Source organism: Dromaius novaehollandiae, chromosome 3 (genome assembly GCF_036370855.1).
Source record: "Dromaius novaehollandiae isolate bDroNov1 chromosome 3, bDroNov1.hap1, whole genome shotgun sequence".
Classification (NCBI taxonomy): Eukaryota; Metazoa; Chordata; class Aves; order Casuariiformes; family Dromaiidae; genus Dromaius; species Dromaius novaehollandiae.
This window is the reverse complement of record NC_088100.1, coordinates 55,854,191-55,868,048: the sequence shown is the minus strand read 5'-3', so window position 1 is coordinate 55,868,048 and position 13,858 is coordinate 55,854,191. Positions and strand designations below refer to the sequence as shown.

At 36.0% G+C, this 13,858-nt stretch overlaps 1 protein-coding gene across 3 annotated transcripts in view; it reads left to right on the top strand.

Moving 5' to 3' along the window:
* The window catches only part of FAM184A (family with sequence similarity 184 member A), a 91,467-nt gene extending 84,025 nt beyond the window's left edge, over window positions 1–7,442 (top strand). For all 3 annotated transcript variants that reach the window (XM_064508925.1, XM_064508923.1, XM_064508924.1), the window contains 2 exons: window positions 3,753–3,952; window positions 5,681–7,442. In XM_064508925.1, coding sequence (XP_064364995.1) covers window positions 3,753–3,952; window positions 5,681–5,762 — 282 coding nt within the window. In that variant the 3' untranslated portion in view covers window positions 5,763–7,442. The remainder of the gene's footprint in view (window positions 1–3,752; window positions 3,953–5,680) is intronic.
* Window positions 7,443–13,858: the final 6,416 nt, after the last annotated feature.

Genomic DNA, 13,858 nt, shown 5'->3' with positions numbered 1-13,858 from the left:
ACAGTGAGGTTTGTAAGCACTGTTTTGTTTTCATTGTTTTTCTTGGTTATTTTGGAACATGGAAGGGCAATTTTATTTTTCAGGTGGTGCTTAGGATGGAAGACCATTAGAAAAACCAAAAGAGAGGGGATACTAAGCAAAAGGAAAAAGGGTAAAAGAGGAAGGAAAAGACTATGAGAAGGGCATGGAATGAGACTGAATGGAGAAGGATGGGAGTGATAATGGAGAATTGGAGTGACAAAGCAGACATGGACTGTGAGGGTAGCAGGAGATAAAAGCAGGCCTGCAGCCTTCTCAGTAAAAGTCGAGTCCTGTATGAGCGAAAACGCTTGGTAGCAGCCTTTTTCCAATTTGCTCCACCCTGGTGAACAGCAGCCACTGAAGGCTGCTGTACAAAAAGGCATGGTACCCTCTCTGTCACTTCAAAAGCCAGCAGCATTCCTGCGGGAGGAACCCAGAGTGTCATGCAGCAGGCTACCTTTATTCCATTTCTTTTCACCACTTCAGCAGTAAGAATGAGTCCTCTAACATGTAATGCATGAGTTTAGTAACTCCTAGGCTGTTACACTTGCATGGAAAGGGAAGAGATTTTTCCCAGCAGTAGAGGTAGAATAGTGTGGGAAGGTGCTGAAGCAGGGGGTAACCCAAACTGCACAGTGTAAGCAGCTGAGATGACCTAGAGCTTCAGTTATCAAGATTAACCTAGGTTGTGAGGCCCCCATTAGCTTGGAGATAAACAGTTCACACAGATCTCAGAGAACAGTTGGACTCAAAACATCCTTTATGCATTTGAGAAGTTGGTAACACTGTAAATCCAGTCAAGATTCAGTTCAGTATGAATGTCTAAGTTTAGATGTCTCCATGACGGTGTCCACATGTGCACTGTGTATCTGAGCATCCATTACAGTTAAGGGTTATCTAATTAATTGTCAATGAAGCTTAGAGCACAGTTGACTTGAGCAGCCACTAAGTGTCTAGTTTAGGGTGAGCTGAATTGCTCCCGAGTTCTCTTGGTTGTATTGATCATATCTCCATCAGTTACACAGATTATATGCAGGTGCTGAAATTGCCACAGGTAGAGACAAGTTTGGGGTGAGTTTAAAAAAAATCAAGGCATACAAAAGAAAGCAATATAATCTTGCATAATTCGGGGTTCTTTGACGTTGCAATAATTTTACCTAGGATCCAGCTGTTTGGTTAACAAGTAAGCAATTGGATCTGAAAAAATAACATCTCTGTGTAAAAGAAGGTCTGACTAATAGATCAGAGCTGTGTTGTTTATTTAGCTAAACCTTATTATGGTTTCATGTTAGGTCAGGCATGAATACACAAATTCTTTTGCAAATTGTCAGCACCTTTCTACATTGTCCAGGAGCCCAGCACCTCTGACAAGCTCATCTGCTGATGCTTCATATGTAACTGCATAAAAAGCTTAGCTTGGGCCCAGCAGAGACAATATCAGGACTGCCAGATAAAATTTGAATGCTTTGTCTTTACGTGATACAGATTGTTCCAAAATTTTGGAAGTTTGTCTGGACCACTCATTTTTAAAACTATGGAATTTAGCTGTCAAGTGCATCAGCTTGTGTTTTGTGTGAAATCTGAAGCATTTGTGAGAATTACTTTAGCATCAGATTTCCATAGTGATAATTCATTTATTTTATCATATGCTTTTATCACTTATAATTGTTAAGATTTTAATACTGTCTTGTATGCCAAAACATTTTGATCTATCATTTCATGAATTGTGGACTATGTTACTTTATTTCGTCAAAGCGCGTACTATGTTTTTGGAGAATGAATCCCAAAGAAAGTGAAGAATCTCATTCTTTTTGCTTTTTTTAGTAAGAAAAAGACAAATTATGAGATACTATGGGCTTTGCATATTAGCACATAATTAGAACCATTGCAATATATATTTCAGCTTCTCAAATTTGTGCAATGGATCTGTTTAGTATTATATTGTTAGAACTCAAGTTTCATAGTACTTTGCATGAATTTCATGGAAACTACACACATAATTTTGTCTCTCCAGATTGAACTTCTTCAGAAGCATAGATTGTTTTATATAGAAGAAGATATAAACTGTAATATTTTCCTAAGCATTTATATGGATAATACATTCAGGAAAATTTAGAATGCTTGAGAATAACTTTCCAGAAATAAGCTACCTATGCAGTACACAGTTTTAATTACAGTGTATATCACCTGATATGTTTTACGTACTTGGTTACTTCTACTAAACTATTTTTCCACTGTGATGTTATTTCTTGCTTCTTCAGCTTGAAGAAGTGTATGGGACGATCCTAGTTTAATCCTTTGCAGCTAATGACTTTGTTCTATTACAGCTTTGTGTTAAATTGTTGGTTTTATTTTGCCAAAAACAAATGCATGTACCACTGTGGCTATATTAGCAGCATTTGCACCTGCCAGCCCCAGAGAGGTTAGGCACTGAAATTAAAGCTAGATGATTGCTCAGTGGCAGAGAGTATGAACAGTAGGACTCTGTGTCCATCTTTGATTGTACTGGTGCCCACCCTTGAACAGAGCAGCTCTTCTCTTTCAAATGCAATTCTGCTTGGAAATTATTATATAAAAACAACATGAGATTCCACTTGTCTTTTATTTTCTTCAACTGAAATTTAAATTATTTATAAATTCTTAAGGTTTTTTTTCTAGTTGCTTTGTTAGGGTTTTATATGTGTAATTGAAAGAAAGCATTTATTATATACTCAGTTAATATATAATTCATGAGAATAAATGAATCCAGTTTTATTTTGGGAAATGGAGATTTTTTTAAAATAGTAATTGTACATGGAATATTCAATAGAAGTCACAAAATACACATGGCACTCCGTAATAAAGCTATTGAAGAACTAGAGAATTATTTGAATCATCCTTCCACACTAAAATGTGTATGCCAGTGGAGAGGATAAGTACTCATTCCTTGCTGTGATGTGTTATGGGTAGTAAAACAGAAATATCGGAATAATTCTTCAGTATTTTTGAGTCCATGGTATACTGTCAGTAGGAGTGTGGAGAGTGTTAAAAAAAAGAAGAAAGTTCAGTTGTGCCATCTGGTGTCTAGAAGCTGTAGTAGAGTTAGAAGTCTGGCCTTTTTTCTTCTGTGTGCAGGAAACTGAGCTATGATGTAAGAATCTTTTTTTAATCTTTAACAGTATTGCTATAATGTTTGCTAACTAGGAGGGCATCATTGCTTTAAGAAGAGAAATGTAGCTGGTTTTCTAGGTTTTGTGTTTCTCTTATCAAAATGTGCTAACGTAATGAGATGAAACATATTGGAGAGATTTACTTTTTTCTTCACTGGAATTCGCTGTAATTACATTTGACAGCAGAGCTGTGTCATTAATACTAAGAAAGGTTTTAAGTAAAAATGAAAGGTTTAACAGACTGAATGATAATTTTGTGGAAAACTTGGTATCTCCAATGTCTTAGAATAGAGCAAGATTTTATATGGGAAAATTTTTAAAAATTATACACTCAGTGATAATTAAACTAGTTCTTAATAACTTAATCACCTTCTCAGACATTTGATTTTTCTGTGAAAATTGGTGCTGTTCAGTTCTCATCAAAGCAGACAGTAAAAGTACAAATAGAAAAATATCCCACTCTGTCTCAGTGGCTCCCCTTCCAAAAGATGAAAACAACCACCAACAAAACTTTAAATCTGAAGATCTCCTCATCTGTCATGGTGCAGGGAGCCTTCCTTACATATGTTATTTTTAATGCAGCAAAAGAAGAAGAATGATAAATCGACAAACAGGTTTGTGAGTGTCCCCAATCTAAGTGCTCTGGAATCTAGCGGAGTGGGCAATGGACATCCTAACCGCCTGGACCCCATTCCTAACTCACCCATCCACGATATTGAGTTCAACAGCAGCAAACCACTACCACAGCCAGTACCACCCAAAGAGCCCAAGATGTTTTTGAGGTGAGCACTGCCTCACCAATCTTTTTCTTTTTTTCTTAACTCAAAAAAATTTGCATTCCTATTTAGCTGAATCCCGCTTGTTTATGAACCTTTCTGAAATACAAATACTATTATGAAATTTTTAATTTTTACACTGTACTTGTAACCTCTTTACAGTATTCCTTTTTATTGTAGACCTTGTTGAAATGTGAAGTATTCTCTCACTTTTCTAAGTCTTGAATACTCAACTTTGAAAACCTCTGTAGATACCTTAATTTAATTCATGTGCTTCCAATTGTTTACATACATGAACAATTGTTTTAAATGTTTGTGTTACTTACTGATTGCCATTGAAGACCTGATACTAGCACAGGATTTCTTTTATTCAGTATTGTGTGATAATGTTTTTTATGTAAGAAAATTATTTTCTGTGCTACATGAATGTTTTGTGTTTCCCCTTTCCTCACCTGTATCAAATTGTTTCATAAGGATAACTTTACTACAGAAACAAGAAATGTGCATGCTTGGATATTTAATGCTGAGCTTCCAATAATTAAAATCAGCATTAAAGTCTCAGTTAATTCTCTCAGGGATTGGTATAGTGAATCGAACTATTAACTTTAAAAAAGATATTTACGAGAGAGGATTTAAATCCTTTGGCTTTATGTGCCTACATATTGAATGCACGGAAGAAATGCTATACTCTGTACTTAGTAGGTACTGGTATCTTACCTCTAAGTTGGCAATTTAAAGTTATTTATAATTACCAGTTCCACAGTTGGTTGCTTACCCTCTCATCTGGTTTAGATGTGAAAGGCCACATACCTAGCAACTGCTAATTTTAAAGGGAAACAAGCAGTAGAATACAAAATAGATAAAAATAGTCTATTTCAACAAAGCAATCTTTCATTAAATATATTGTGTTGCTTATTTTTTCCTTTGCATGTAACGTGCATGAATGTGTTAGATGCCTGTAACATGCATGTGCATGAACTCATGGACTGTGATGCTGGAGTTTCCATTCCAAATTGTTTTGTGCCGTGTATTATCTGGTAATACAGTAGGGATTATTTTATTACTGATTTTTATTGACAAAGGAACTTAATTTTGTCATTAAATTTAATTTAAATTTCAGTATTTTCTCTTGTTATTTTGTGAGAATTGGGGAGTGCTCAAGGGGGAACAAATCTTGTTTGCGGTGCACCAGTTTTTTTTCCTGGTATATTAATGTATTTTAAATGTGTGCATGAAACAATGCAAGTGATATTTCAGTATGATTAATGTAAAGTATTAAAACAGTGTGTATTTTTGTTCAGTTGTCAACCAGTCCTTGTTAGCACGTCTAAGAATATGATGCTTGCATCATATTTCTGAAAATTAACTTTACCACAGGAAAAGGATGCTAAAAGAGGACCTTCTACAGTCACGCTTTTCCAAGAAAACTCTTTCTATTCTCCCCGAAAACTTACAGCTGTTAATGAGATTTTTAAATAATGTTTTCCAAAATATTTGCCCACCTGGTAATGTGGCTTCCGAACTGACCTGTCTGTGCTGCTGATGCTCTCCAATGGAGTGGATGATCACAGATTCTGTAGGGGGACATTAAACCATATCCTAGGACACACTGATAATTAACCCATGGAAAAATAGACTGTGTTCTTTACTGTATTCTCTGTGATTTGTTCTTCATAACTTTTGCACTCTTTATTTAGTTGTGGGTTAAATTTTTTTTTCTTTCTATGAATTTAGCCCTCTTCAGACTGAAGCTTCACCAGTGGCTTCACCAGATCCACAGCGCCAGGAGTGGTTGGCCCGATACTTCACATTCTGAGAGATGATTTGTTTTTGTGGCACAGCGTGGTGTGGACTTTTTATAAGAGCATGACCTTAAGTAAACCCTTATGTGAACAAGCTTTCCTGTAATTTGTCAAACACTGTGAATGAGAAAGTATTTGTCTTTCTGATTTGAAATGCACTGTATTTCACGTGATATTTGTTGGAATCACTTGACATGGTACTATATAATGTGTGTAATTATAACTATTATTTTTATTTAAAATGGAAGAATCTTTAAACTTTGTAATAACTACATAATAAATTTTGGTAGAACAAACATAATGCTTTCCCCCTTTTTCCTATGAATATGTGTTTTCTTTGATTTCAGGTAAGGCCCCCCCCACCCCACTCCCCAAAATAATGTAATTGCATGGTTATTATAAATATGATTTAATTTGTAAAAGGAAAAAAAAGTATATATTTTTCTCTCTCCAGTTAAGGACAGGATATGTTTAATCCATCCCCATTCTACTGTGTTACTTTGTAGCACTTTAAAAACTGACCTCTTTCTAACAATTAAACGGAAGAATGTGAAGTAAACCAAGACTAGTATAGCTGCTGGCCTTCAGAGACGAGTGATTTTGACAAGAACAAACAAAAAGGAAAATGTTCTTTGAGAGGTTTTGACTTCTTACCTACTGCTCATCAGCCTTTGCCTTCTAGTTATAACTTAACATTTTAACTTTGAATTTAACCAGAAGCTGTTCTCACAAATTATGTATTTATTTTATGAATACCAACAAAGACAAATGCTTGGAAAATCTGGAATACTGTGCCAAGTATCTCTGCATAAATCAAGACTCCAGATTTTGATCTTACTGTCCTGCTTTGGATAAAATTCATGCCTGAAATGCAAAAGCAACAACAACAACAACAAACTTTATCCATTCATACACACTACAAGATACAGATCTTTCATTAAAACTTACAGTCCATTTTCTATATTAAAGAGGCTTTTTCTTCTTCTGAAACTAATCTATGAACCACGTGTTTTTTTTTCAGCTAGCGAGCATGATTCTCCAGTCTACACCTTTTACGATGCCAGTCTTACTCCAGACGTTTGAGGCAGCATATAGAAAAATAAAGCCTACTGTCTTTAATATTAATATTTTTTTCATTCAAAGATTACCACAAAGTAACTCACACTGGTAGTCTCAGGGAGAAAATTGTCTTTGTTTTATGAATGTATTTTTAAGCTGAATCTCTTATCTTTTAAAAGCAGCAAAAATTGTTTGAGCTATTATTTGAATAAGGTTTTAGTTGGCATACACAAAGGTATTGAACTTTATTATTTCTTCTGAAGCCCTAACCATATCCTTTTTCCCTGTATGCACAGAGGTAAATACCCAAATGAAGATACTTGCTAATTACAGTGAGTTTTATATGTAGTATATGTATAAATGAAAAATTTGTATGTTTTCATATAAACAAAATATTCTAAGTGAACATTTTAAAACTTATATCTTGTAATTCAGCTTGAAAACTCCATTGAAAGCTGTATTCTGGTGATGCTGACATGGATTAAGGATGTATACAGCAGATTTTCTGTACTCGGTGGACTCAAATGTAGGTATATGCAACTTTTTAATTTTAGAAGAAAGCCATATTAGGCAAAATGACAGATTTCTTGGCTGTTAATCAAATAAAATACACTAGATCATTTTGTTACAATGTTCTGAAGTGAGCCCTGTGTATTTTTTTTCTTGCATGCTCTGAAAGTTGCTTAAAAGGCTTGACTTTTCTCCTCCTTCCTCTACTTCCCTTATTTGTACATCTTTATATACGGAATTAATAGCTGTAAACAGCAATTAAGAGACAATAATATTTGCATTCAGATTCCTTCTTCTTATATTTTTACAGACTTCAGTAAGAGGTGTACACACTAGTTGTTGCTAATAGGCATTGGTCTTGTGGAAGGGAGGAGTAGGTCAGGAAACACTGCACTCCATGTCTGTCAAAGTCAGCAGCCATTGCAGTAGCAAATCAGTCTTACATATATAAAAAAACAAACTGAATACACTAGCAAAAACTGAGTTTCTATAAAATGGCATTCAGAACTCTGTAAAATATATTCCTAAAAAATGTGTTCATATTGGATTAATATAGGAATTTACATTATCCCACAATACCATTATGTTGCCTATTTTTGCAGTATCTGATGCTTTAGAAAAAGCTAAAAGTGTATATAGCCATGAGTCCAATTCTGCAAAGTCTCAACTCACGAATGTTGTCTTTCCTTTTGATGTTTCATTATATAAAACTTCTAGTAGTTTAATAGACAGCTCTGAGTAAGGAGGTGCTGAATTAATGTGAAATTGCCTGTTATTTACAGGGGTAGGAAAACCTTTTGGCCTGCAAAAGCTATCTTTTTGTAGTCTGACACATTAAAGTCTGTTAACTACTGGCTATCGGTACTTAACAAAACTATTTTCCTCTCACCTTTTACAATTTTATTCACGAAAAAATTAACAACTAAAAAGTCAAAGACCAAACACAAAAGAATTTAGTATTTTAATCATTATTATACTTCTACATGGAAAAAGGAAGTAACAAGCTATAACTGATACAGTGCAAAATACTAAGGAGTCCTATGCTTAAACAGAATATCATTGTACTAATCAGTCTTAAGGAATGGTCCTGTCTTTTAGTCTGTACTGTTTGATTTACTTCTGGGGTAGAAGTTTGAAGGCCAGTGAATTTTGCAGATTTGTAGAAAACTTTTCTAGTTGACCCCATCTTATATGATCTGATAGCACAAGGAGGAACTATATCATGAGAACCACATTGCTTTATTTTGCAGCAGGACTGTACGCAGAAAGTATACTTGAAAACAGGCCCAAAGCTAACTGAAAACTAAACTGAAAATTGGATTATTTTTCACTAATCTGGTTTGGGTAGTTCTACATTTAATGTAATAATTTAAATGTCTTAAACTTGTAATAATCTTTGATCACTCCAAACAGTAAGAAAATATGTATTGTAACACTGGAGAATATAAAACAGTTGGTCTTTTTTTTTAAGACTAGGGTATACCAGTCTTGTCTTTCTAAATGCTTTATATAATGCTATAAAATCTTTTTTTTTCATTCTTAAAAGCATAACAATTTTTGTCACTTGTGATGTAGTCATTGGAACTGCACCTTGCTGCCTTTTGAGACTAAAAGCTCTTTCCATGAGGGACTGCTTTTGATGAGCTGCACTTCAAAATCAAAAGAAGCATGCTTTGGAAAAAAAGCTTCTGCCCCTCAAACTGGAAATGGAGAGATTCTGAGCTATAGAACATGTTGCAGCACTTGTTTTTCTGCCCTGGCAGTGGAAAAATTAGGCATCTAGCTGTCCTTTCTTTTCCCTAAATTGTTAACAAATACATTATTCCAATAACATAACTAGAAAATTCCAGTATTAACTTTTGACTAATGGTCATTCCCTTTTTCCAGTTTTAATATTTCTGTGAAGATCTCTTTAAACACTATCGGATATGAGCAATTCCTTGTGAAGATCAGGGGAATTTACTTATAACATTAGATAGAAGCCAGACCTGTTCAAGAGGAAGGCTTATTTTAAAATTTACACACATCGTGTTACATGATCCTAGTGCTATCCCAAGGTAAATTTCACTGATTCCGCATTGAGATAATTAGATCTCAAATTTTGCTTTTCTGCTGTAATTTTCTTCCCTTAGAGGAAGCTGAGACACCTAGCTTAGAAAAATAGTGTTCATCAGCCTCCTCTGCAGTCAACAAAAAGGCAGCTTCCAGGGTGAATCAGCCCACTTATCTCTCTTGATTGGATAAAGACTGTAGAGCAACAACTAATTTAAGTGCCTCAGAAGCCTATATTTAGACTGGAGGAATCCCAGCCTGTCATTTTATTTATCTATTTATCCTTTTACTAATGTCTGCAAAAATGTAGCAGCTTGGAAAAAAAGCAAAGTGTTTTTTCCTTACAGGAAACATCTTTCTTCCTGGTATGTTCAATGTAGTCCAATACAAGTACTGTTAATAATACTTTTCCTAGTCAAATGTTAAACCATTGTTTTACTACAATGAAGATAAATCTTTAACTTCTAGTATTGTTCTTAGATAAATAGAATAGATACAATGCCCAGCTTCTAAGAGTATCTATGTACTCCCCGGCAAAATCTTTAAATGGAAATAGGACTTCATTTCCATATGTGTGCATGTATAATTACATAGAGGAATCAGTTTGCAGTTCTAAAGCTAATTCATTTTGCAGCATATTTTGGTCATGCAAGTAGACATCCATTTCTTCGGATACTTTACAGTAATTAGAAGTAATAATTACATAACTGCAGGTATTTGTGCATAAAACTGCATCATTTGAAAATCAGGTATCTGATAGCACCTATGATAAGAACGTACCATCCTCAGGATTACATCCTTAATGCTGTATGCCTGAATCGCCCTTCAAGTACTGACTTGCCTAACCTCATGTGGAGGCTGAAATTTTCTTTGTTAGCGTATTTCTTTTACTGGGCATTCTTGAAAGTTTCTTGACATATATAATAGGTTTTTATCCTTAAATGCATGCAGTCTTATCTTCAGCAGCTCTGATTGTCCCCATGCTTTGGAGCAGAAAAGGGGAATGGCATTTGCCAAGTCGTGAACATTATGTTCAGAACATGCCTGAGCTGACTTGTGCCCATCCACAGCAGGTGAGCTCATTACTGTGATGGCCAGATCTCTGTGCTCATGAGGTGGGACAAGGCACCCACACTGAAATGCAGAAAGTTGTCTATCTTGCGTATACCTAATGACTCCTCAACTACAAACTGCAAACTAGCAATGTGCAGAGAGATGGTTTGATTCACCGAAGTTTGCAAAAGGTCTTCTACTTACATTTTACTAACCCTATGTGTCAAGGTTTCCATAGATTAGCTGAAAGACCCAAATGGGATTTTCCTCCACCAATGCTTCTAATGCCCAATTGCTATATCTTTTCAAACAATTGGGATGAGACTGGTAACTAGATTTGGAGATAAAGAACCCTGTTAGGTCAGATTACTATGGGCCATTTAAATGTTTTGCCTTCCATGAACATATGATTATCTAGCCATTTTGCACAGTTTCTTTCATCACTCTTGTGCTTTTCCTGTGGTGCCTAATAACTATGGCTTCTGATCCATAAGGAACTGAGAAGTATTTTGCAGTCTGTGACAGAAGGAACATGTTAGTTAAAAAGGAGTTGTAAAACACCTGCTGCAGTTATGTCTACTGGACTAGACCATGGCTAGATTTCATTTCCTATAGATTTCTTTACAATCCTGTGTTCTCATAACATGAGACACCTAAGTTCTGCTTATGTAGTTGTTTAGACATGCAGTTTTCCTACTTCAGCCAACTGGTGCACATATCACTTCACAACCCCAAAACAAAATAAAGAGGATATATTGAAAATACAGATGAAAGACACTTGGAACCAGGGTCATTAGTTGAGGTTTATAAATACCTACTTACTTAATAGAATAAGGATGTATAATGATCAACTGATTTCAGCTATTTCAGCAAATGCAGTGTTTAGTATAAACCTGTACTTTTTCTTTTCTTTTTTTTCGTCAGAAGGCACTGAGAGAGCAGTCCTAAGTGATTAAAACCAAAGAACATGCACTTGACATAATAGATACAGTCTGTAGTAAAAATAGATGTTGATGCCTGAAAAGACCTGGAGCAGGGACATGGAAAACCAGAAGGAGCGAACAAAACGAAGGCAGAAGTGAACTCTCCTGCAGCTACAAGGAGGAGGAGAGCAGGCAATAGGGGAGAGAGAAGAATGTCCTAAGGATAAGAGGTGAGACTGAAGGGAGAAAGGAAAAGGAATAGAAATAAACCGGGTACACTTGAAGGTCTGAAAACAGGGTTAACTGCTGTGTACTGGACAGGTAGAGGTAAGGGGGAAATCAACAAGCTTTTCACATGATAAGTTAATTAGCTGAAAATTCAGAGCACTGCAAGGGCAGGAATCTTGTGTTGGCCTTCTATCTACCATCAGGGAGCCACGTGGAAACAGAACTTCCCTCTTTGACCTGACTGTTTAACTCAATTTCTCTTAAGAACAGAACTTGTTACTTGCATGGCTTAGCCTTGGGCTCTTCAGCTGCACAACTGGGTTAATATTTGCATTTTAAAACATACACACAGTTAGTCGACTCAAACTGTGGACTGTACCAATTGCACTGTAAGTTCCTAGGTTAACAATGAGATCTATGTAGACAAACTACTGATCCTTTCTGGAGTCCTGTGCAGTCTAAAGATGAGTTTATACAGTGCCTGTCACTAAGGCAACTCAGTTATTTTCAGTGTTAAGCATGGTATAGAAACCTATTCACAATGAATAGCAGGCTGAACACAATGAGAAGCAGCTGCTGCCAGAAGTATTGATAGCAGTGTTGCTAGGGAACAAGCAAAAGCTAAGCCTAAGAAAATAAAAGCATAATTCCATAATGATTGCCAAAATCTGGTCTCATTATAATAGTGAGTACTCTTAGAAATAATCAGGCTTTCCAAGTTCAACCTGACAGACTATTAGAAAAGTTCAGAGAGCAGCTGAATCTTTAACTATATCCCCAGCCATCTGCTATCATGGCTGAGCACAGTGAAGAAAGAGTCGTCATGCTTTACGATGTAAGTATTATTTGCAGCCTCAGTTGCAGCTCGCAGTGCAAATGAAACTAAGCCAGAGACTTAAGCCCAAGTGTCACAGTTAAACACTAAACTCTATTCCTCCTATTAAGTCTGTACCTTTACCTAATCTGTGGGATCCAAGAGCCCTTCTCAGCAGTTGCACATCCTTGCTGGCTGTGTCCCAGTTGCATGTTGGAATGGGACACGTACCACTCCTACCACTGCATTAGCGGACAGTGCTTGCACCCTCACACACTTCCAGATTGAGCACACAAATTGTATTCTGTAAAACTGAAAAACAGAGGAGTTTTAAAGCTTTATGTTTTTCTTCTAAAGCACAAAAAACAGATCAGAACTGATCTGAAAGCTAAAAATAGTAATGTTGGCTTATGCAAGAGAGCCATTTAGAGCATAAAGTAGACATGAACTAGGAAAGTGTTCTGAACCAAGTACAAGAGAGCTTTTCAGGCTGGTAACTGCCATCATTGTATCCATCCACCTGTTTAAGATGATTACTTTCTCTTGCGCCATTTTGCGCTAAAATTTCGAAAGGGCCTGCCTCCTGGATTTTCAAATGGGCAAGATGCACTTTTCTAGCACAGCTGAAATGTGACTTTTTTTGTTATTGAGTAGTACTTAAGGATAAGATTCTTTAGATCCAGCAGTTTTTTATAAACTGATTTGGGTGGATTTTTGCTTTTTGTGTTTCAGGTGCTCAACCTGGGATGATGGTCATGGTTCTTTCAAGGAAGTGTTCCAGCTGGAACAGCAGAGTGTTCTTTCATTACTTGGCCAAGCACATAACCATTACTTGGTTTTTATTATTGCATAATAATAAAATGATAAATATTTTGGGTTTTTTTATTGTAGGAACCACTACCTAATTGCAGCCTTTAGGCAATACTGGTTACTTACTCTTTGGTTGTAATTAGCTCCTCTAATTACACGCTGGTGAATCATTCTTCCTCCTGTTGCTCTAAGGGTCTAGGCTAGAAAAAGCAGAATTTGAGGATGCAGAGAAGAACATCTCCAGGAAATCACAAAGATAACAACTCTGCCATATAGGAAAACAGGTAACTGTGCTGATCTAACAGATTTGTAGAAATATCTATAGCTCACCATTAGATAAAAGCAACCTGGTTTTGGTACCTTGCAAGACAGCATCATAAACTGGGTAAAGTTCATGCTGAAAACAGACTGTGCAGACCCAGGGTTACTCTCACACTCCACTCATAATCTTTACCAGAGAGAGTTTTGAATGTTTACTACTGAATGTTACTATTTGAATGTTACTATTTTATAAACCAAGACATTCTGCACCTCCAGAGTTAAGGGTTAGAATATTTCCTCTTTATAGGCTCCTGAAGCAGACTTAGACTTTTATTGTAAACACCATTTCCTTCTGATCAGGATTTAGGCAACACCTACCAATACTCCAAGGAAGTTGGTA